This window comes from Pelophylax lessonae, assembly GCF_965119305.1.
Source record: "Pelophylax lessonae genome assembly, chromosome: 5".
NCBI classification, from domain to species: domain Eukaryota; kingdom Metazoa; phylum Chordata; class Amphibia; order Anura; family Ranidae; genus Pelophylax; species Pelophylax lessonae.
The window spans coordinates 165471407-165496921 of NC_138772.1; the positions used below are offsets into that span (position 1 = coordinate 165471407).

At 43.8% G+C, this 25515-nt stretch overlaps 1 protein-coding gene across 1 annotated transcript in view; it reads right to left on the reverse strand.

Annotated features, from left to right (window-relative positions):
* The window catches only part of CMTM6 (CKLF like MARVEL transmembrane domain containing 6), a 71133-nt gene extending 49544 nt beyond the window's left edge, over positions 1 to 21589 (reverse strand). The window contains exon 1 of the mRNA XM_082259594.1: positions 21349 to 21589. Coding sequence (XP_082115720.1) covers positions 21349 to 21444 — 96 coding nt within the window. The 5' untranslated portion in view covers positions 21445 to 21589. The remainder of the gene's footprint in view (positions 1 to 21348) is intronic.
* Between the last annotated feature and the right edge of the window lie 3926 nt (positions 21590 to 25515).

Here is a 25515-nt window from a genome sequence, read left to right on the forward strand (position 1 = left end):
GTCCCATAGCCGAAACAGGAAGTGAGGAAATTCCTGCAAATTAAGCACGGTGTTCTATCAGAATATCGCTACCTATCAGATTCTGCAACCGGAAGTGACAATCGGACGGGAACAACTTACTGCGCATGCGTTCCAATAGGTTTCCTAGTGGGACGAAGCAGCTGCGGACATCTTTTTACACCCACACAAGTCTTGAATTTTACACTCATTTTAACAGTAAACTCACCTTATAGACTTAGTACCAGTATTATATTTCTATTATTATTGTAATATAGTAAATACAGTGAGAAACCTGCAGGTAGAAGGTGGCGACGGCCATCTTGAACACCCCACACTGCTCAGCAACAAACTGATTATAGTCTGAAATAGTCTATTTCACCCAATCGCGGTGAAATAGTCTATTTCAGTATATAAGGTGAGTTTACTGCTACAATAAATGTAAAATTCAAAACTTGCAAGATGTCCACCGCTGCTTTATGTTCTGTCACATTGGGAAACCTATTGGAACGTATAGCGGCCATGTTGGAACGCATGCGCAGTAAGTTGTTCTCGTCCGATTGTCACTTCTGGTTGCAGAATCTATTAGGTAGCGGTATTCTGATAGAACACCGGCCAAACACAGCCATTTCCTGCACTGGTTACAGGAAAGAAATCTGCATAATTCCCCCATCAACACAGACAGTACTGAGAGGGGAATCAGCAATAGTCCTCTCCCGGTGGGAGGGCGGGGGAAGCCTGTGATTATCGCTAGCAGCTATAGCAGCCTCTTGCGATAATTGGAAGTGAATTCGGCAGGCTGGTTGTACCCAAGTTGATTGATCTATCAACTTGGTACATTCAGCCTGCCCATTAACTTTTCGAAAAGTGTAAGCCCAGCCTAAGGGCACTAGAACTAGTGTCATCGTTGGAAGATTTCCCCTCTATTCGTTTAATAGAGACAAAGAAAAATTTGGGATTCTCTTTTACTTTCACTTTTAAAATTAATGGTAAACAGGACAAATAGAGAGGATAAATCTCCCTAATGGGGACACTAATAATCCCTCTCTGCCTTTAGTTATACTCTAAATATAGAAGATGGACCTTCCATTGGCAGCACACTTTCCTAAACGTTACTTTAGTACTGAGGATTACTATTTAAAAGTGTTAAAGGAGTTGCAATTAAGATAAAAAAACCTTCTGTGTGCAGCAGCTCCCCTCAGCCCCCCTAATACTTACCGGAGGTCCCTCTCTGTCCAGCGATGTCTACGAGCGTCTCAGCCGTCCAAGATTCTCCCTCCTGATGGGCAGAGACACAGCAGCAGCGCCATAGCCAATCAGGAGAGAGAGAGGGGGTGGGGCCGGATCACAGCTCCGTACCTGAATGGACACAGGGAGCTGTGAATCGGCTCGGGTGCCCCCATAGCAACCTGCTTGCTGTGGGGGCGCTCAACAGGAAGGAGGAGCCAGGATCACAGAAGAGTAGGAACCAGGCTGCTCTGAGCAAAACCAACTGCACAGAGCAGGTAAGTATAATATGTTATTTTTATGGAAAAAAAAAAGAAAAACAGTGAGCCTTTAGACCCCGTTCACACTGGGGCGACCTATCAGGCGACCTGGTCGTCTGACAGGTCGCCTGCCATAGAGAAGCTGTGGACCCGTTCTATTAGGAGCGACACAAGTCGCTCCGACTTAGAAAAAGGGTCCGGAGCTTCTTTGGGGCGACCCGGAGCGACCTGCATAGACTTCAATGTTATGAAGTCCGTGCCGGCCGCTCCGAGGTCGCGGTGCGAGCAGCGCGCCTGCGACCTATGAGGTCGCCCCGGCAAGTCGGATCGCCCCAATGTGAATGGGGCCTAACAATCGCTTTAATTAGAAGATACAGAGCGAAAGAATGGCTATCTATATAAACACCAAAAATATTACAATACTAGGGGTCAGAACTGCTTAACAGGAGCCTGTAAATGAAGGCAGCGTGAGCTGAAGTGGTGGCTGCTGTCATTACTTCTCTGGTTTAGAAAAGACTCCTTTGTTCTTGAAGTTTATAAATACTAGGGTTGCACCAATACAATTTTTTTTTACCAGCAGATACAAGTACCGATATTTTCGGTCAAGTACTCGCCAATACAGAGTACGGATACCTTGGTGATGCGTTTTGAGCACGTACAAAATATATGGGCTCAAATCACACTGCAAAGAATCACATGTGATTTAAACAAGAATGCGGTGCGATTCCTATCCAAAAATCGTATGCGGTTTCCTGCACCGCTTTTGTTTGAACCCAGACTGAAATCACGATGACAAGCCTGGGTTCATGAGTGGTGCAGTAATGCAATTCAGAGAGTCATCGCACAGCATTTCTGCCCAAATCACATGAGATTCTTTGAGTGCAGTTTGAGGCCATTCATTTTTTATGGGGGCTCAAATCGCACAGCAAACATCAGTGAAACCATAATATATTCTTTTAAATAGTGATGTGCCGAAAATTATCATCTGAAAATAGGGTTTTCAGCGTTGTGCCAAAAAGAACAAAAAAAAAAAGGCGATAACGGCTGCCGAAAACAAGTTTTTTGCCGTGATTTTACATTGCTTATGGTGTTTTTCATAGGTCATGTGACTCAAAAAATGCATCAAAAATGCAACACAGATGTATTTTTGATGTGTTCTTGCTGAGTTTTCAATTCATTTCAATGGGGAGGTGCCTTTAAGGCAGTTTGCCAAATATACACCAAAAATGCAGCAAGCAGGATTTTTAACACCGCTTTAAAAAGGTGCCAATCATGGCCGACGATAGATTCAGATTCATTTAAATTCATGATATTAATTAAAAGTCGAACATATTACAATTATTTCTATAATTTTAAAGATTTTTTTAAAATTAATTTTTGGTTTCGGCACCAAAATTTTCATTTTGGTGCACCGCTACTATGAACTATATTCAATTGGCTAACAAAAGGCATTGCCAGTTTTTCCTGCTGTTTGCGGCTAACATGGCATACAATGTTACTGTTCTCAGTTAATTATTATTTTTTTTTTCTTTTGCTGCTGTACTCGCAGCAGTCTAGATCAAGGACTGATAATGCAGTAGGTTTTTTCACCCTGTCTCACCCACACAATGCCCTCGCGTGTCACGTGAATGCACGGGATCAAACACATTTACACAGACATTATCATTGTGGCCTAAATAGTGACAAAAGGGTTATGTGCCACTATTACCTTACTACGCCTTGACAGATAAAATGAAATAAATCCATAATAAAATGTGGCTTCTTTCAGGCTCTTTTTTAGTGAGTTCCTCTTGTTATGCTGGCAAGACCAGATCTCCACTGCCAGCTCCTGACGGCACATAACCTTTGGATCCTGAAGCGATTTCCTTTGCTAGGACTATCCCTTTTACACTGAACAGTTTCTATGTTTCACTTTATGAGAACACTGTATTTTTACTTATCATATGGAAACAATATTAGACCATTTAGGAAAGTCCCTATACACTACCAAAGTCCCTACTGTGCCTAATGGTAAAACCTGCCCTGTCCACTACTGTAATTTGTATCAGCTCCTTATTTAGATCTCCTTGTTTGTGTAATACACAATTCCAGCACCCCTTGACCCTCCTTTAGAGCCGGTTCACATCCCTACTACTTCGGGGGCAACTTGTGCATTACAGTGCACCACGACTTCAGGGCGACTTGCAGGGACTTCACATAATGAAAGTCTATGCAAGTCGCTCCAAGGTCGCCCCGAAGTAGTACAGGACCCTTTTTCTAAGTCGGAGCGACTTGTGTCGCTCCTATTAGAACTGGTCCTGTATCGGTCAATGGACCACGAGGGAGCGCGACTTGTCAAGCTGACAAGTCGCCTGACAAGTCGCGCTAGTGTGAATGGGCTCTTAGGCTTTGTTCACATCTAGGCGTTTTTGGGCAATTTTCTGCTCTAAGCCTCGGCTCTTAAAAACACCCAACAAGACAAATCCCATTCATTGCAATGACCCCTGTTCACATATGAGCATTCTGTTGCCTTAAGCAAAACGACGTCGCTCAAAAAACAATACATAAGCTTCTTTTTTGGCAGATTACAGGCGTTTTTATTTTTGTCATTGGTCACTTGTCAACCTAAAAACGCCTGTAAAAATAGCAACGCCTAGATGTGAACGTAGCCTTATAAGCTACAACTGTGAGAGTTTTAACCCTCCTCTTGTGTTAGGGTCAGAACCGACCCGTTTTCAGGTTTTGAATGTCTATAAGTATCACATAAATTTGTTTATTGCATCAAGATTTTTTTACTTTGTCAGGAACCTCTATTTAAACAATGTAATAGAAAAAGAATCCTTTTCACTAAATTATAAAATACTGTGGTGAAAATTAAGACGTTTATGGTGTTAGGGTCAATTCTGACCCAGTTATAATATAGGATTTTAGGACACTAATAAGTGCCAAAACTGAAATCATAAACACTCTCTCTGCTTAGTAACAGTGACAGCCAATCACCTCTCAACCCTGTGAGCTGTAGTTAGGGAGGGGCCTATCTCTTTTCCTGCTTGTCTGCTTCTCTAAATAAAGTGAAGAAACATAGGACAAATTCATTTCAGAGTTGCTGACTTTATTTTACCATTTTTTAAATTTGACAATGAGAGGTATGCTATCAAAAGAAAGGTCTAGGGGTCACACCAAAAATATTAAAACCAATCTTTTCAAGGATAAAGAAGCCTAACCAAGAGGTAAGAAACAAATTTGATGATAAATAATTATTCAGAGGGTATTTTATGGCTGATTTAAAACACGGGTCAAAACTGACCCTAACATCATGGATAGTAACGGAATTCTAACATAAGAGGAGGGTTAACCACATTGCCGACTGGCCTTTTTTAGCTGCTACAGAGTGGCTGCTGTGTGCAGGATCACGTATATACACCATGTTACCAAAAATATTAGGACGCCTGCCTTTACACGCACATGAACTTAAAGGGCATCCCAGTCTTCGTCCATAGGGTTTAATATTGACTTGGCTCACCCTTTGTAGCTATAACAGCTTCAACTCTTCTGGGAAGGCTTTCCACAAGGTTTAGGAGAGTGTCTGTGGGAATGTTGGACCATTCTTCCAGAAGCGCATTTGTGAGGTCAGGCACTGATGTTGGAGAAAAGGCCTGGCTTGCAGTCTTCACTCTAATTCATCCAAAAGGTGTTCTATCCGGTTGAGGTCAGGACTCTGTGTAGTCCAGTCAAGTTCCTTCATCCTCCTCCATCCCAAACTCGCTCATTCTTGTCTTTATGGACCTTGCTTTGTGCACTCGTCCAAATCATTTGGTGGAGGGGGGGGGGGGGGATTATGGTGGGGGGTTGTTTTTCAGGGGTAGGGCCTGGCACCTTAGTTCCATTGAGAGGAACTCCTAAGGCTTCAGAATTAAAGACATTTTGGACAATTTCATGCTCCCAGCTTTGCAGGAACAGTTTGGGGATGGCCCCTTCTTGTTCAAACATGACTGCACCACAGTGCACAAAGCAAGGTCCATAAAGACCCTTTGATAGCCCCGGATGTTAACCACTTCCCAGCCAATGTCATTAGTACAGTGACCGTGCCTATTTTTAGGACTGATCACTGTATTAGTGTCACTGGTTAACAAAAACTGTCAAAAGTGCAGTCCTGTTATAAGTAGCTAATCGCCGCCATTACTAGTCAAAATTAATAAAATAAAAATTCCATAAATATATTCCATAGTTTGCAGACGCTTATATAACTCTTATGCAAACCAAAATATACACCTATCTGGATTTTTTTCCTCAAACGTATGTAACCAAACACATATTGGCCTAAATTGATGAAGAAATTAGATTTTTTACTTTTTTTTTTTTTTTTATTGGATATGTTTCATTTGTTTATTTGATATGTTTTTTTTTCAAAATGGTTGGTCTTTTGTTTATAGCGTAAAACATAAAAAAATGCAGAGGTGATCAAACACCACCAAAAAAAAAGCTCTATTTGTTGGGAAAAAAAAAAGCTCTATTTGTTGGGAAAAAAAAGGACATCAATTTTTTTTGGGCAGTGTTGCACAACCGCGCAAATGTCAGTTAAAGTAACGTAACGCAGTGCTGCATCGCAAAAGGTGGCCTGACCAGAAACGTAGGGGGGGGGGGGGGGGGGGAGTCTTCCAGAGGTCTTATCTGCCTGGTATGTGTTTATGATACGTGTGTGTTAAAGGGTATCTAAACCCCAAAACAAGAATGTAATATGTTGCTGCTTACCATGCCTGAGCCCCCGTTCACACTTGGTCGCCTGACAGGTCGCCTTCCATAGAGAAGCTGCGGACCCGTTCTAATAGGAGCGACACAAGTCGCTCCGACTTAGAAAAAGGGTCCGGAGCTTCTTTGGGGCGATCCGGAGCGACCTGCATAGACTTCAATGTTATGAAGTCCGTGGCAGCGCGCCGCGACCTTTGAGGTCGCCCGGCAAAGTAGCATCGCCCCTGTGTGAACGGGGGCTTAGATGTGGTGGCTGCATTTATTTTCTTTTTTTCAGGTTTTTTTCCCCTTTTATATTTCCTAATGATTTTACTACTACCACACTTTCTGTACTTGGGTTACATTTATTCATTGTACTTTGCCTATAAAAAAGCAGTACGGTCAGGCTAGGACTACAGATCACCTCCCTCTCTCATCTTCTTAATTACATAGGGTGAGATGTTTTGTAGACTACGGAGAGAACTGGTAATGTAAAACAAGTTTATTGTTAGGGTATAGATTCAATTTAAGTTCCATTTAATTTACCAGAAATGATCTCATCCTTAAAAAGATAAGATTTTAGCTTAATTGTTTCTAATGTCAGGAAATTCCAGCTCAGATCTCAGATACTCCCACAAATACAGTAAAGTTTATGTTAAAATGCTGCATTGCTAACTAGGCCGTTAGGACAGCTTCACACTGATCTGCTGCACTTTGGCCGCAGTTTTTGTGCGGGTTATCTGCGCTTTCCTATAGACTGCTATTACGTCCTGGGGTATTGGTGTGTTTTCTGAAAGTGTCCAAAGCCGCAGGATGGAAAAGAAGTCTTTAACCACTTAAGCCCCGGAAGATTTTACCCCCTTCCTGACCAGGGGGTATTTTGCGATTCGGCACTGCGTGACTTTAACGGACAATTGCGCGGTCGTGCGACGCTGTACCTAAATGAATTTGACGTCCTTTTTTTCCCACAAACAGAGCTTTCTTTTGGTGGCATTTGATCACCTGTGCGATTTTTTGATCATGCGCTATAAACAAAAAAAGAGCGTCAATTTTGCAAAAATAACAATATCTTTCACATTTTTTTTATATGAAATTCCCCAAAAAAAATGTAAAAATCAAAATTTTTTAACATTTTCGGCCAATTTGTTTTATGCTACATATGTTTGGTAAAAAAAAAAAAAAAACACAAAAAGCGTATTTTGATTGGTTTGCGCAAAAGTTATCGCGTTTACTAACAAAGGGAAAGATTTTTGTCATTTTTGTTGTTTTTTTTTTTTTTTAACGCGTAATGGCGGCGATCTGCGATTTTTCTTGACTGACATTTTTGACACTTTTGGGGTTACCAGTGACATCACTGCAGTAATCAGTGCTATACATATGCACTGTTACTGTAAAATGACACTGGTAGTGAAGGGGTTAACTTTATTTGAGAGGGAGGGGCTGTGTGTGTCCCTAGGGGCTTGATTCAAACTGTGATTGGCTGTGGCTTGAGGTGTAGGAACAATGATCAACGGTCCAACATAGTAGAACCGTATGATTACTGTTCATACACAGGGGAGAATGACAGGCGGCTTGTTTACACTAGCCGCCTGCCTTTCTCCCGTAGTCATGGACGATCGTGAGTGAGCGGCAGACATCAGGCCTCCGGCGGCGCGCGCTCGCTCCCCAGAGCCTCAAAGGCTAGTGACGTACCGGTACGTCACTTTGCCTGTGAGGGGCTGACCGCCGCAGTATATGTACTTGCGGCGGTCGGCAAGTGTTTAAAAAAAAAAAAAAAAAAGAAGAACAGCTAACCCACACGAAAACCACAGGTACACCGTGCTGCGGCCAAAGCACATCGGAGCATTGCTGTTCATACACAGGGGAGAATGACAGGCGGCTTGTTAACACTAGCCGCCTGCCTTTCTCCCGCAGTCACGGACGATCGTGAGTGAGCGGCGGACATCGGGCCTCCGGCGGCGCGCGCTCGCTCCCCAGAGCCTCACAGGCTAGTGACGTACCAGTACGTCACTTTGCCTGTGAGGGGCTGACCGCCGCAGTATATGTATTTGCGGCGGTCGGCAAGTGGTTAAAAAAAAAAAAAAAGAAGAACAGCTAACCCACACGAAAACCACAGGTACACCGTGCTGCGGCCAAAGCACATCGGAGCATTGCTGTTCATACACAGGGGAGAGTGACAGGCGGCTTGTTAACACTAGCCGCCTGCCTTTCTCCCGCAGTCACGGACGATCGTGAGTGAGCGGCGGACATCAGGCCTCCGGCGGCGCGCGCTCGCTCCCCAGAGCCTCACAGGCTAGTGACGTACCGGTACGTCACTTTGCCTGTGAGGGGCTGACCGTCGCAGTATATGTACTTGCGGCGGTCGGCAAGTGGTTAAAAAAAAAAAAAAAAGAAGAACAGCTAACCCACACGAAAACCACAGGTACACCGTGCTGCGGCCAAAGCACATCGGAGCATTGCTGTTCATACACAGGGGAGAATGACAGGCGGCTTGTTTACACTAGCCGCCTGCCTTTCTCCCGCAGTCACGGACGATCGTGAGTGAGCGGCGGACATCGGGCCTCCGGCGGCGCGCACTCGCTGCCCAGTATATGTACTTGCGGCGGTCGGCAACTGGTTAAAAAAAAGAAGAAGAACAGCTAACCCACACGAAAACCACAGGTACACCGTGCTGCGGCCAAAGCACATCGGAGCATTGCGAAAGCAAATTTAACCTGGGCATACACGTTAAGATTTCACTTGTTCAGCATGCAGAGAAATTGCTCTATTTCCCTGATTCATGCTAAACAGCCTGGGATAGACATATCTGCAGTTCTGGAAACTGTATTCTGACAACCCGCACCCATGGAATACCCAAACAGTGCCTGCATCTGACTGGATGCAAGCTCTGCTCAGCTGAGAATTGTATGGCCCTTTACTTTGACAAAAGGCAGTTGACAAATTGACTTTTGTTGAGCCAGGTGGAGCTGACAGGGCCACCCACGTAGCAAACATTGTCCGATTTGGTAGGAAATTTGATCTGTGTAAGCATATAAACCCTATACCACAGTGCAAAAACAGTGCTGATTACAATAAAATTGCAACATATATGTGCACAAAAACTATATCAGTGATATATATACCTCCATTACAATAAAATTCAGTGATGATGTTGGGTAGATATCAGACGACTTAGTTGGGTAGATTATCTTCAGGATACCTGCCTAGTTTCCCCTTTCACTTTACAGACTGACACCCATCCTCTGACTATCCTACACTGGGGTGGCCCACCTCAGGTCAGGGGCCTAGACACAATCTCCTTTACTCACGATACTGTTTTTCGAGGGTCTCCAGGGTCCTTACCCCTCCAATCAGTTCTTCTGGACCTCTGGGTTCAGTTCCTTTCCTCTGGTCCCCAGCCCAACTGCCTGTGACCACGTGCCACTGCTACAGAGGAGACAGCCGTCACCCTCCCTCTGGGACTCTGCTCACCAGCCAAAGACCCCGCAGCACATGTGCTCCTGTATATACAGTATCCCATAATGCACAGAGACAGCCAGTCTCTACCAATCACTGGGACTGTATCAAAACCTGTGTACCCATTGGTCAAATTTCCTCCCACTGTCCAACATGCCTCCCTATTGGACCAGTGTGAAACACTCTCTAGACCCAATAAATCACACACTGAGCAGACCTAACTCACATATCCTGCTCTCTGCTAGGCAGAAAGCAATATAGATTTCCCTGCTGCTCCTCTGATAGGCAGACAGAGGCAAAAACTACACTCTCTCACTAGCACCTACCTAGGAGGGTGCTACAAGTGTTATACCTTAAATTAATCCTCTACCCCTAGACTTAAGCATTTAACTCTTGCAGACAGTGGGGAGGGTGTTTTTCTGCGTTATTCCCAGAGTTCAGCTTCAAAACTGACATTTGCTCCAGCAAGAACATTATCAGCAGAAAGTCTGCTACAAAAGTTTGAAGTAAGGAAAACAGATTTCTACTCTCATATGATTTACAGCATTCAATAGTAAAATATCTGATTAATCACTGGTACAATAGGTCAACCAGAAAAATTCAGCTGTTTCAGTGAACAAAGGAGATGTTTATTAACTGGATGTTGACCTCTTGCCCAATGAATCCAAGAGCCGCTTCACACTGGGGCGACTCAAAATCTCCCTGACTGAGCCGCCCTGTGCAGCACTACTTCATCGCGGCTTGCAAACGACTTCTCTAATAGAAGTCAATGCAAGCCGATACGATGTCGCCCCAAAGTAATGCAGGAACCTTTTTCTAAGTCGGAGCGGCTTGAGTCGTTCTGATTAGAAAGGTTCCATTGCACAGACCAAGTCGTGGCAGTGTGAACCGGGGCTTAGATAGCTGCACAAACCTATTATAGCAACTTTCCTAACTTAAAAAAAAAAAACACACAACAATGTACATGTTTCTGACCACGTTTTCTCGTTACACCCTAAATATGGGTGTAACGTGAAACAGAACCCAAAAGCTGGAGTTAGCTTTTAACCCTTGCAGTACAGGAGCAGCCCCTCTACAATGGCAGATTTTCTTCTTCCCCGTAATGATTCCTCAGCTCCTGCCGGTACCCCACCACCCTTTGTGCTTCTGGTATTGATGACCTGGGCTCTGTGCTTGGACACACACCCAATCAGATCTTTGTTGTACAGTTCTCAGAAGGCAGCTCTGGTCATCAGACTCAGAGACTCCACAGCTGCAGTAATACGCTTGTAGTTGTCATTAATGACTGTCAAACAGCACTAGATTGTTCAGCTTCTCTCTCATTTTTAGATACCATAATTCTCAGAAAGAGAAACTGCAGAAGCATTTCAAGTCACAGCACAATCCTATGAAAGTTCACATGCTGCTGTGAGATGTCACATGACTTCCCGAAGCACGAGCTGCGATGTAGACGTGGGAGCTCTCAGTTTTCACATCCTCTGACTATATCAACCATCTTCCCAGAAACATCTCTGATCAGGAAAAACACTGACAGGAAGAAAAAGTGTAATATATCTGCAGGAATATTAGATTTTCAAGGGCTGAAATAAAACTCAATGTGCAGAGAGAAGACATGCCAGCCCTTTCAATTTATCACAATCTGCACACGGAGGACTGTCGCACCATGTTCATTGAGCCGCTATGATCTGCACAGATCAACACTGGGGCACAGAAAATAATTGGGGGTCATAGAAGGGCAGACACATCATGGCACTGCAGTACATAGACTTCAATAAAGTGTCAGTTTGTGATACCTCAATAAAGTGTAAAAAGAGAAAAAAGTAAACAGCATAATGTGCTCTAACAACGCATCACACCGCGCCTACACAGCTGTGAACAAGCCCTGGAAGCAGTTCATTGTGATTCACCTATCAATGAAATATCACATCTGGGGTCATTTCTATTAACTGTCTAATAAAATAAAAAATGATTACGCTTCATGCACAAAGGACATTTTTACTGCCGCTTTTAGGGGCGTCTGGAGTTTTGTCCATGCACACATACTTTTAGCAGTGTTTAGTGGCAAGGGCTTTTAGAGGCAATGAAAAAGAAAAACACTGGCAAGTACATCAATAAGCAGCAGCGTTTAAGCAGAAAAAAACGCTTTACACTTGTAAACGTGTTTAAATGCTAGGTGCGTTTAGCGCTTGAGCATTAACTTATTTCAATGGCCAGAATAAATGATTATTCTGGCCAATAAAATAAATTGACGCCCAAGAGCTTGACGCCTGTAAAAGCACCTAAACGCTTGTAAAAGCGTTGGACACTTTTACAAGCATCGGGCGTTTTTTCTGCAAAAACGCTGCTGCCAGGAGGAAATTCTACTAGGAGAGTTTTCAAAATGTCCAGCGTGCATGAGGCCTAATAGTTATGGCTACCTGAGTACATGACATTTCCTAATGACTGGCTTGACCCTGGGGATAGAACATGGACATGAACCTTTTTTAAAAAGTCTTTTATATCAGTTAAAGTGTCACTAAATACACTCCTTGCAGAATCAAAGTTTTTACTTCCTCCAGTAGAAGCCATGATGGATATGGCGTAACGCGTATAGGCACCAAGAGCTGGGCAGGTTTTTACGTTACATATGTGATCATTATGGATTTGTGAATTTTAAGCTGTTTTTTATATAATAAATGTGAGTTTAATAACTGAAGCAGGGATTGGTCTTATTGCTTCATAAACGTTTGGGTACTGCGCCATTGGAGATTCTCTTTTTTGTCTCTACATGTGTTTATTTGGAGCAACAGCTAGTAAAGAGGAGTGATCTAGACTGCGGTCGGCAGTGTGTATATGTCTTATAATTGCCTTAGACCCCTAGTGGGTTAATCGTGAAGGTGAGCAGACACTTCACCTGGTGATTGCAGCACAAAATTTAAGGAGTGGACACATATGGAATGATTCACAGAATGACCTTCTAAGGGTCCTTTCACACAGGGCGGTCCAGATTTTCCTCCGCTCAGGCACTTATTTTTTTTTAAACGGACTCGGAGGACACTTTGGAGTGTTCGTTCCGTAAGTCCATTTATCATCCCATCCGTATGCGAATGATAAATGGAGATAATGTATGTCAATTGGATTGCGGATGTCAGCAGATGACACCGCTGACATCCGTTTTTGCGTCCATTCCGTTTTTTTTAAAACTGAAGAAAAATAGGGTTTTCTTCCGTTCCAAAAAACAGAACTGATCGGAAAGGACGCAAATCGGATGTCAGCGGATGGTTATCATCTGCCATCCACAATCCTATTGACATGCATTATGTCCGTTTTTCATCCGCAAACGGATGGGATAAAAAACTGACATACGGACCGCCCGTGTGAAAGGCGACATGTCCGCTGACATCCGATCCTGTCCATCAAAACCGGATGGATGGAAACCCTATTTTCCATCCGTCTGGCGGATCGGATGAGAAGACACACGGTCCGTTCCCATCTGATTCCCCCATAGAGAAGAATGGGGACCCGACAGCTGTGTCTCCGCACACAGCGCGAAGACACAGCCATCATCCGCCTGCTCAGCGGGGGATCGGTGGCTGAGAAAAACGGAGTCCATCTGACAGACTCCCCTGTGTGAAAGGGGCCTTATATAAACTTCTTTGGACTTTATTGCACATTTGCACTGCTTTTTCTTTTTTGTTAGCACTTCAGGATTTATTGCTTCACTTGCACTTTATTCAATCAGAATCTCTGCACTATTGTTGCACTTCACTAGGTGCTCATTGTTTGAATTGCACAATAATAATAGTTTATTTATTATATGGTATGTCATTGTATGTTTAGCCCATTTTTAAAAATGTATTTAACGATTATATTAATTTTCTAGCAGCGCTATCACATAGTTTTATTCTAATTTACCCTGTAGATGTGGGAACACATTTAGGTGGAAGCAGCAGCTTTTATAGGTTTATCACTGTTGTTTTTTTTTTTTTTTAAGGGTAGCGCACCATTATTTTTGTCTTTCTTACCTGAGTACATAACATTTCCTAATGACTGGCTTGTTAAAACCAGATGACCCTGGGGAGAGAACATGGAGAAAACCTTTCTTTAAAAAGTTTTTTATTTCAGTTAAAGTGTCACTAAAAACGCTCTTTGCAGAATCAAGGTCTCAAACTAAATTAAAATATAAAGTGCCGCCAATGCTTAAAACATGCAAACAGATCTCACATACCGTATTTTAGTGTGATAAATTTTCTCTCCGCACACTCACAGTCTGCGTGTGTGCCAGTAGTCCTCGTAAATTACTGTTCTCTGGACCACTAGACTGAAACTACGAACCCTGGCTATTGTTGCACCCATGCATGCGCCCTTTTTTGTTTACTTCCGGCAAGTACCTCCCTCAAGAGACGGATACAAAGGATCAGCATCTAATACAATGATTCATGACTCTACATGTTGTAAACCTTTCAACTGTCACTCCGTAGCCTGGGCAGTGATGTGTTTTTTGCCTTTTTATGAATGGGCGTTTTTACTGTTTTTATACATACCAGTGCTTGACACATTGACATGTCTAACTGTAATTCATCTTAGGAGCGACAAGAGAGTGGCTACAGTAAGACTATATAGAGTGAATGGAACCCATTGGTGCTGTGTGATAATGACATTATACAGGACCATCTGTCTATTAACCACTTCGGCTCGAAAGCATTTTTCTTATTTTTTTGCTCATATGTAAAAACCTGCATTTCTGGTCAAAAAATTATTTAAAACCCCCAAACATTATATCATTTCTGAAAGTAGAGGCCTTGTAAAATAAAAAGATAGTAGTTGCAATCTATTTGTTGCATGAGGTTTGTGCAACTGTTTATCAAACGCATATTTTCAGAAAGAAAAAAAAATAATAATAATAAATATTATGTTTGTGTAAACTCATTTTATCATAATAGAATACCCAATTCTTTGGTAAAACATAAAATATGGGGTTGCCTCGAGTAAAAAGATACCAAACATGCCAAGTCATGGGTGCGCCCATGGTATCGCAAAAAAACAAAAAGGTACCCAAAAATCTCCATAGACGCTAAAGTCTCCATTTACTAGGGATGCACCGAAATGAAATTCTTGGCCGAAGCCGAAGCCGAATAATAATAAAATGTTTGGCCGAAGGCTGAAGGCCGAATACCGAACGCGGCGTTTCACATTTTTTCCATTTATTTTGCCAATTTTTTGTCCTCTCTCTTGTCCTCTCGTGTCTCTCTCTCTCTCTCTCTCTCTCTCTTGTCCTCTCACTCTCTCTCTCTTGTCCTCTCATGTCTCTCTCTCTCTTGTCCTCTCATCTCTCTCTCTCTTGTCCTCTCATGTCTCTCTCTCTCCCTAAATGTTACTGTAGGGAATGGGATTCAGTGCACACTGCAGCCTTGTACCATAGGGTTAATGTTAGTGACACTGTAGGGATTGGGAAGGATGCTGGGAATGGAAATCAGGAAGCATGCAGGCAGCCTTGTAAATTTTAATTGCAGATACAGGGCACTGGGCAGGTCAGGGTTAATGTGGTAACATCAATTACTCAATGACAGTCAGTCAGTGTGGACTCGATCAGATTATACAGTGACAGACAGTCTCTCATAGTGGTTGTAGTAGGAGCCTGGAAAGGAGCACAGCCGCATACATACATTACTCACTCGTGCACTGCAGCCCGCCCCACACATTCAGTGAGTCTTACTCTCCTCCCTAGTTTTTTCAATGGCACATTCAGGAAGCCAATCACGCCGTGAGTAGCGGCACAGCGGAACCAATCAGGTGTGAAGGCACGCGTGATTGGTTCGCTGTGCAGCTAATCATGGCGTGATTGGCTTCCTGAATGTGCCATTGAAAAAACTAGGGAGGAGAGTAAGACTCACTGAATGTGTGGGGCGGGCTGCAGTGCACGAGTGAGTAATGTATGTATGCTCACCGCTGAAGTGTCCCGGCTTCACGGAAGTCTGTGAGTCCTCCTGTCCTCCTCCGAGTCCCTTCCCCCTGTAAATATCGTGACCTCGGCGATATGAATATCGCCTATGGCCACAGAACGATAGTCGATATCATATCGACCATCGTTCAGCCCTATTATTCGGCACAAAATTATTCGGCCTTTTGACTTATTCGGCCGAACACCGAAAGTGCTATTTTTTCTATTTTCGGCCGAATAATGTTCGGCCGCTGAACATTCGGTGCATCCCTACCATTTACACTAGTACGACTTGTCTGGTGACTTGATCAGCCTGGCAAGTCGTGCACCGTCGCGGTCCTTAGTGTAGTACAGGAACGGTTCTAATAGGAGCGACACAAGTCGCTCCGACTTAGAAAAAGGGTCCTGTACTACTTCGGGCCGACCTCGGAGCGACTTGCATAGACATTCATTCTGTGAAGTCCGTGCAAGTCGTGCCGAAGTCGCGCTGCACGCGACTTCACAGGTCGCCCCCGAAGTCGTGCCGCTTCAGTGTGAATGGAGTCTTAAAGTGGTTCTAAAGTCATAAGGTAAAAAACGTGACTGTTTCTCCCAAGTGGCCCGCACTATGAAAATGATCAGCAGCTATACAGTCACCAGATCACTTTCAATTTAAAGAGGTTGCAAACCTCAGAAAAAAAAGAAATTAAAAAAAGAAAAACCTGAAAGTCAAAGGCATACTAGCTCATTATGAAATACTTATCTTAGAATGAAGCCCCCGCAGTGCCGCCCGCTCACCTGTAACTCCACAGAACCTGCTTCCTGGTTCGTGTCCTCCGGCCATCTGATTGGCCGGAGGTGCAATGACATCACTCCAGCGCATGCGTGCCGGAGCCGCCGTTCACGGCACAGGGCTCTGAAGGAACGGCACGGGTAGGCGTTCCTTAAGAGCGCATGCGCTGATGACGTCATTGGCTGCATGCAATGTAATAATCTACTAAACGGTGCAAGTTTAGGAGATATTTACAGTACCCATAGGTAAGCCTTATCATAGGCTTATCTGTAGGCACAAGTCATTAAGGGGGTTTACAACCTCTTTAACAGCCAGGAGCTGACAGAGAAACACAAGCACAAGCCGTCAATTTGTGCTTAACCCTTCACACTATTATCGTACTATGTAGGTCCAAGGAGCTGAACTAGTTATTGGTGGTACTGAATATACTCTTTTTTTTCTTGTGTTTAGTGACACTTTAACCACTTCAGCCTCGAAAGGTTTTACCCCCTTCCTGACCAGGCCATTTATTGTGATACGGCACTGCGTTGCTTTAACTGACAATTGCACATTTGTGCGACGTTGTACCCAAATAATGCCTTTTTTTAACCCACAAATAGAGCTTTCTTTTGGTGGTATTTGATCACCTCTGCAGTTTTGATTTTTTGCGCTATAAAACAAAAAAAATTTATATTTTTTTACCTTTTGCCATAAAACATATCCAATGAAAAAAATGAAAAAAAAAAAAAATCAAATTTCTTCATCAGTTTAGTATTATTTAATTCATCATATGTATTCTGCAACATATTTTTGGTAAAAAAAAAATCCAAAAAGAGCGCAAAAAAGTTATAGCATCTACAAACTATGGAATAGATTTATGGACTTTTCATTTTTTTATAGTTGTTAGTAATGGCTGCGATCAGCGATTTCAGGACTGTGACATTGCAACAGACAAATCTAACACTAATAAAAAAAAAAATAATAATAAACAAGCTGTGCTAAAATGATAAAAAAATGACTAATCATATGGGTGACTAATCATATACCACAAATGAAATTGTGCAGTGCAATCAATAATATCTGCAAATTAATGTGAACAATCAAATATCAAAAATTGGATAAGTGAATATAGTAAAGTGCACTAAATATATAAGTGCAAACGATAAAGAATATACAAAAAAAAAAAAAAAAAGTCTCTATTAAGAGTCCATAATGCCCATAAGGAGATGTGACTTTCAGTGAAAATTCAAATAAATGTGCAGTTCACCACCAGTGTTCAATCCTCCACCATCATCAATGCTGCTTACCAGAAACTGGTATACAAGTGCCTGTAAATCACGACAGGAGGCTATCAGGTTTCACTGCAGGATAAGGGAGGATGCCAGGATTTTGAAGTAATAACCGTAGATGTCCCCCAAATAGCAGCTTTGCTCCACTACCACAATCCACACCAATGGATCACCATCATGCAATGAGAAGCAATAGAGGCTCCATAATGTAAAACCATCACTTTAAGTTTAATATAAAAAGACATACACTTACATAAAACTGCAAAGAGTGCGCAAAGTGGAAAACAAACAAGCTGCTGGCCGGTCGGCTATTCTGCCCGTCTTCCTGGATACGAGGGGTGACGTCAGCACGCCGTGACCCGACACGTTTCGTCACTGCTGACGTTGTCCTAGGGTACGGGCGGTGTGCTGACGCCACCTCATATATAGAGAGACACAGAAGGAAGTACCGCCTCAGTCTGAACACAGGGTCTCAACACAAACGCCATCGTACACAAGGGAAAGAATGCCAGTCTGTATCAGTATATCTACCGAATCAAAAATGAATTGAACTATAAAAACACGGGCAATAGGGATTACTCCCATGCTTGTAAATAAACAATATGCTACAAGTATTAGCCAATATATAAAGGCCACTATATATAATAAAATGTATGTATATGGCAAATGATCAAAAATACAGAACACACACATACATATTTTCCAAACATTAAGATAATATACTATGTAACTATATATATATATATTCCAAACATTAAGATCATTTAACCAAAAATAATTGTTACTAAATCTAACACTAAGTGACACTTTTTGGAGACCAGTGAGACTACTACAGTAATCAGTGCTAAAAAAAATGCACGGTCACTGTACTAATGACACTGGCAGGGAAGGGGTTAACATCAGGGGCGATCAAAGGGTTAAGTGCGCTCCTTGGGAGTGCTTTCTAACTGTGTGGGGGATGGACTGACTGCAGGAAGAGACACATCTGTGTTCCTGATTAGTAAGATTACAAGATCTCTTTCTTCCTGTCTGACAGAAGGATGGTCGGCCTTGTTTACTTTGGCAGACCGCCGTTCTGTCATTCCCAGAACGATCCCGGGTGGCCATCATAATTGCCGGACCCGCTGTTAGGCTCCCACTGTGTCCAATCACAGCAGGAGAGGGAGTGCGACACTGGTGGCACGCACCCCGCGCCCCAGAGCCGATGGAAGAAATCGCGTACAGTTACGCGATTTTGCGCTTAAGGGCGTCCTGCCACAGTAAATGCACGTGGGACAGTCCTTTAGTGGTTAAAAGAGCTGTCAAGGTGTTACCTGTGTGCGGAGGGGGGGGGCACACTGTAAAAGTGTTCAGATTGCTTTCACTTTACAGCCAAGAGCTGGCTGAGAAACTCAAGCACAAGCTGATGGCTGCTGCTACATATGTCCAAAGTGCTGAACTAGTTAATGAGGGTACTAAATATATATATTTTTTTTTTACTGTTGAGGGGAACTCTGCTTTAAGCCTAGTACACACGGGCCAAATGTCAAGCAGAATCAGCCGGTTCAATAGAAACCGTTTGATACTCAGCCCGTGTGCGCTGAATGGTTTGCTTCTGTCGAAGGGTCATGACCGAAAAAAGTTCTGCCAACCGTCTCCTGATCAGCGTTCTTAGCCAATGGCTGACAGCGCTGACCAGAGTGTTCTGGCGGGGGTCTCCCTGTCAGAACACAATAACAAAAGCAGGGGAGATCCCTGTACCAACATCGGCAAACTGGGCAGGAGGGTTTATTCCCCTATAAAAAAAAAGCCGCTGTCACCTGGTGTCATCCCAGGCCGCCCACATAGTAAGCTGGGTGGGCTGGGAGTCGGGGCTGGGTGATGGAGGGAGAGATATAACAGACAACATCAACCAGCTACTGGCTGAGGAGGTAGCAGGAGGAGGGCTGCAGCGTGTCACAGTCCGGGCTTCCTGTCCCAGGCAATGGGTGCACTGTCCATTATTGCCTATGTGCATGGAGTGGTATGACTGGAGGTACCTCTCTCCATCCCTCCTTTCTCTCTCCCTCCCTCCCTCTCCCTCTGATTCCTTCTCTCTCTCCCTCTCATTCCTTCTCTCTCCCTCCCTCCCTCTCCCTCTCATTCCTTCTCTCTCTCTCATTCCTTCTCTCTCTCTCCCTCTCATTCCTTCTCACTCTCCCTCCCTCTCATTACCTCTCTCTCTCTCCCTCTCATTCCTTCTCTCTCTCCCTCCCTCCCTCTCTCTCATTCCTTCTCCCTCTCATTCCTTCTCTCTCTCTCCCTCTCATTCCTTCTCTCTCATTCCTTCTCTCTCTCTCCCTCCCTCTCATTCCTTCTCTCTCATTCCTTCTCTCTCTCCCTCCCTCTCATTCCTTCTCTCTCTCTCTCCCTCTCATTCCTTCTCTCTCTCTCTCCCTCCCTCTCATTCCTTCTCTCTCTCTCTCTCCCTCTCATTCCTTCTCTCTCTCTCTCCCTCCCTCTCATTCCTTCTCTCTCTCTCTCTCATTCCTTCTCTCTCTCTCTCCCTCTCTCTCCCTCCCTCTCATTCCTTCTCTCTCATTCCTTCTCTCTCTCTCCCTCTCATTCCTTCTCTCTCTCCCTCTCATTCCTTCTCTCTCTCTCTCCCTCTCTCTCTCTCATTCCTTCTCTCTCTCTCCCTCTCATTCCTTCTCTCTCATTCCTTCTCTCTCTCTCCCTCCCTCTCATTCCTTCTCTCTCATTCCTTCTCTCTCTCCCTCCCTCTCATTCCTTCTCTCTCTCTCTCCCTCTCATTCCTTCTCTCTCTCTCTCCCTCCCTCTCATTCCTTCTCTCTCTCTCTCCCTCTCATTCCTTCTCTCTCTCTCTCCCTCCCTCTCTCTCATTCCTTCTCTCTCTCTCTCCCTCTCATTCCTTCTCTCTCCCTCCCTCTCATTCCTTCTCTCTCATTCCTTCTCTCTCTCTCCCTCCCTCTCATTCCTTCTCTCTCTCTCTCCCTCCCTCTCATTCCTTCTCTCTCTCCCTCTCATTCCTTCTCTCTCCCTCCCTCCGTCACTCCTTTCTTCTCTCTCTCCCTCCTTCCCTCTCCCTCACTCACTCCTTTCTTCTCTCTCCCTCCTTTCTCTCTCCATATATATTACCACATTATCCACTATGTAAGTAATTTCAGACTCTAACCACACCCATTTAAGCCACGCCCAATATTTATCGTAATTAGGACCATGCCCATGCTTTGCACGCTGCATTTTTTCACTCCTGCTAGACCACGCCTACGAATAAATGCCCCGCCCCTAATTAAAATAATACTTCGCCTACAGACAAAGTGGCCCTAAAAATGTTTTGAGATTGTTAATAACTATGCTTTCAGGTGCCAATGTAACGAGGTAATCAATGTTATTCACTTTACCTGTCAGTGGTCATAATGTTATGGCTGGTCAGTATATACTATAAACAGCTGATACAAGGACTAATGTATACAGAGCTCTCTCCTCCCGCCTCTGGCGGTGGACTTGGTTTCCTCCATGAGAACAGTGCAGGGAATGTGCTAGAACTGGAGTGACAACATACATTACATAGTAACCAATCAGCTAACTAACTTTAGCTTGTTCAGGTAAAGTTTAAAAATAAAAAGTAGAAGCTGATTGGTTGCCATGTCCGCCGTGCAGTCTGGTTGGGTTCCCTTCAGTGTGGGGGGATCATACCTCCTCCTCCCCCCTGGTACCTGAGAGCACAGCGCTACCCGCCACCCGTCTCCCCGCACTCACCAGCTGGCACAGTTTCAGGGCGAGCTGTATGACGTTACATTTGCTTTCCGCCTTGTTCAGGGGCTCTGTGGTCGTCTGGTATGCCGGGTCGGCCATGGTAACAGTTGGTCGTTCCTCACACGATAAGTCTCTGCTCTGCTATGGCCGCTCCTCGTTATGAGGGGAATTTTCTTTGTGTTCTCTGCACTTCCTCCTTCTCCTCAGCTCGGTCACCGCTAAAATGGAGTCTGTGGAAAGCGAAAGTGAAAGTATGGCGATTCAACCTGTCACCCCCCTCTCTGTTGGTACTGGGCGGGAATCCCATTACATTCCCTCAGAGCCTTCTACTAATGCTGTATGACATGGCCCCAACTCTCCGAGATTCTTCCCGCTCACTGGGTATGATGAGATGTGTGGAGCCCTGTATAGCGTCAGTTCACCATTGTAATAGTTCTAGGACCCCCCGGTCATTTCCAGATCCTGGTGCAGGTACAGAAATGACCCACTTGCCACCCAAGCCAATTCTGGCTTTTCTCTTCTATGTGTAAAAGTCAGTTGTTTTGTTTTTTTTGCTAGAAAACCACTCAGAAACCCCAAACATTATATATATATTTTTAGCAGAGACACTAGGGAATAAAACACCGGTCGTTGCAATTTTTTATGTCAGCAGCTATTTTTTCAACGCAATTTTTTTGGGGAAAAAAAAACACTTTGATGAATTAAAGCAACATTCCAGTCTCCTGTGGAAAAAAATAAAAATTGTATTTGCTGACTTTTAAAAAACAGCCACTCTCCTGTCCCACGATCCAGCGCTCTGCTCATCCCAGTCAGTCTCACCAGCTGTCTTCTTTCCTCGGCGCTGGTGTTCTATCAGATTACCGCTGCCCATCAGATTCTCTAAGGCCCCTTTCAGTTCATCGGTTCAGTCACGTCAAAATGTATCAGTTTTCCATCCTTTTTTTTATCCGTTTTTCGTCAGTTGTCATCTGTTTTTCATCAGTTGTTATCCGTTTTCTCATCAGTTGTTATCTGTTCTTCATCTGTTGTCATCCATTTTTCATCCGTTGTCATCTGTTTTTTGTCCGATCCGTTTTTTTGACGGATGAAAAATAGGGCATTCGTCCGTTCAAAAAAACAGACATTGACGGAAGCGGACGAAAACGGATGTTAACTGATAATCATCCGTTGTCCTTCGTCTTTACATAGAGATACATTAATGTCCGTTTTTCATCCGTCAACGGATGGATGAAAAACGGACAAACGGACAGCATGTTTGAAAGGGGCCTTACGGAAGTGAAGTTCTGACCAAAAATAATTACTGCGTGTGCGTTATGCGTTCCAAACACTCCATGATCTGATGGGTAGCAGTAATCTGACAGTGGCAGCGGACATCTTACTAGCACTGTGATGCTGTTTGGATGTTTAATTTTGAAAGCATAAAGGTTTAGCACTGAGCAGTGCGGAGTGTACCAACATGGCCTCTGCCACCTTCCTACTGCTGGTGTCCAGCTTCTTTCAAAATGTAACATCAAAATAGCATTACAGATGTCAATATACTATATTTATTCATATATGCTCACTTTATTGCTAAAATTACTCTGCAATTCAAGATGTAACTGGGTGTAGTAAGATGTCCGCGTGAGTGTTCTATCAGATTACCGCTACACAACATGGAACGCATAGCGCACAGCCAGGTTCCCAATGCGCATGAGCAAGCTGCACTGCACATTGCATTGCGAATGATGAATGCAATCTTCTGGGACTTGTCAGTGTCCCAGAAGACTGCAGGGGTGGAGGGAGGGAGAAGAACTCCTGTTTCCTATTGCCCAGGTGATTGGAACGGAAGTGGAAGCGGGTACCTGTCAAAATCCGGTACACGCTCCCCAAAAGTGGCAATTGTTCTAGAGAGGTTGAGCTCTGCTTTAAAGAAAAAAAAAACACAATATCTACCCCAATTGTTTTGTATAATGTGGAAGATGATGTTACGCTGAGTAAATAGATACCAAACATGTCACGCTTTAAAATGGCGCCAAACTGCAGTACTTAAAAATCTCCATAGGTGTCGGTTTAAACCTTTTTTTCAGGTTACCAGTTTATAGTTAGAGAGGAGGAGAAATATTTCTCTCACTCTAACCATTGCAGTGATACCTCACATGTGTGGTTTGAACATGCGGGCACAACCTACGTATGTGTATGCTTCTGGGTGCACAAGGGGATGGGGGCACTTCAACATTTTTTTATTATTGTTTTTTTTTTTTTTTTGCACTTTTCCTTTTATTTTTAATTTTTTTTTTTTATCCCTTTTAGACCCCATTCACACTAGCGCGACTTGTCAGGCGACTTGGTCGCCTGACAAGTCGCGGTGGGTCGCCTGCCATTGAATAGTACAGGACCCGTTCTAATAGGAGCGACACAAGTCGCTCCGACTTAGAAAAAGGGTCCTGTACTACTTTGGGGCGACCTGGAGGCGACTTGCATTGACTTCAATGATATGAAGTCCGCGCAAGTCGCGCCGAGGTCGCGGTGCACAATGTGCACCGCGACTTCACAGGTCGCCCCAGCAAGTCGTGTCGCGCCAGTGTGAATGGGCGCTTATTCCTATTACAAAGAATGTAAACATCCCTTGTAATAGAAGTAGGGCATGACAGGTCCTCTTTACATAGAGATCTGGGGTCTATAAGTCCCCACATCTCTCCTCTATGCGGGAAAACCTGAGATAAAAAAAAAATGATCTCAGGCTTTCCAGCAAAAAAAATGACAGTGTTTACATCTGCTGGCACCGGTAGTGACGGCATGATGTTGCTTTCGGACTCTGAAGGTCATAGATATGGCCGGGGACCACCTGGTTCACTGCCAGCTTTATGGTAAACCATGGGGGTTACTCATTTTCCTATTTTTTTTTTTACAATTTAGGTAATCACCAGCTGAAAAGGGATCATCCAGATATCTTCTCTCAAATTAAATGATGCCATATAACTTCTATCCAGGGGAAGTGGTTAAACTTCATTTAAACTGTACACCTGTAGGCCAAGCACAAAAAAGTAGCATTGTGAAAGATCCTAGCTGCGAGGGTGAACTCATCAGACTTTCTGTCTTAGCTGATATGCCATGGGGGTAAAGCCCCGTACACATGGGCTGAATGTTTGAAAAGAAATCGGCCGACATTCAGCCCGTGTGTACAAAAGCCCCCCGAATGGCTTCTGTCGGACCGGAAGGGTCATGACTGAAAAAGATCTGTCAATGGCTGAGAGCACTGACCAGAGTGTTCTGGCGGGAGGGCCACCCCCCTGTCAGAACACAATAAAACATCAGGGCAGATCGCTGTACTAATATCACATGGTTGGTACAGCGGCTCTTCCTAAGCTGTCTTTTTTCTTTTCGTTTAGCCCACTGGATTGAACGGAAAAAAACTACCAGTGTGTACTAGGCTTTAGGTAAGAATAACTATTTCCCTGCATTTACCCTTCCCTCTACAGCTCTGTTACCCATGGCACAACCCCTCAGAAACCTTCCTCTGCTGCTGCTACCTTTTGTTCTCTGCTCCTCAGTACTGTTCCCCACCAGCAGCACAATCTGGTCACCACCATGCAACCACTCACCATGCCCCCCCCCCCCCTCCCAAAAAAATTAATAAAACTTCAAAACAAAATGCATCCAATAATTCTAGCACCAGAACTCCTAAATAACACTAAACTGATGATCTGTAGGGGCTTTGCATATGTGGACTAGAGATGGGCCAAACAACCCCGGTTTTGTTTGCGGCAGAATTCTCCAACACCACAAAAGTTCGAACCCTATTAAAGTCTATGGTACTCGAATTTGAAAAATCCAAAGTCCCCATTTTGAAGGCTTATTGGCCATAAAAGGTGTATGGAGCCCGGGTACTGCCGTGGGGGGCATGTACTAATGCAAAAAAAAATAAAAAAAAAAAGATAATTTTTAAAGGAGCAGTGATTTTTATAATGCTAAAAGTGAAACAATAAAAATGAAAAATTCCTTTAAATATATTACCTGGGGGGTCCCTTTAGTCTGCCTGTAAAGTGGCGCAGCTGTACCATGTATAGAACCTGCTGCAGCAAAACTGACTATTACAGTGTAAAGAAAAAAAAGGACATTTAAATTGCTAGCAATACAATACCATTGCCATCAACTTAAAGCGGAGTTCCAGGCACAAAATCGATATTTTTT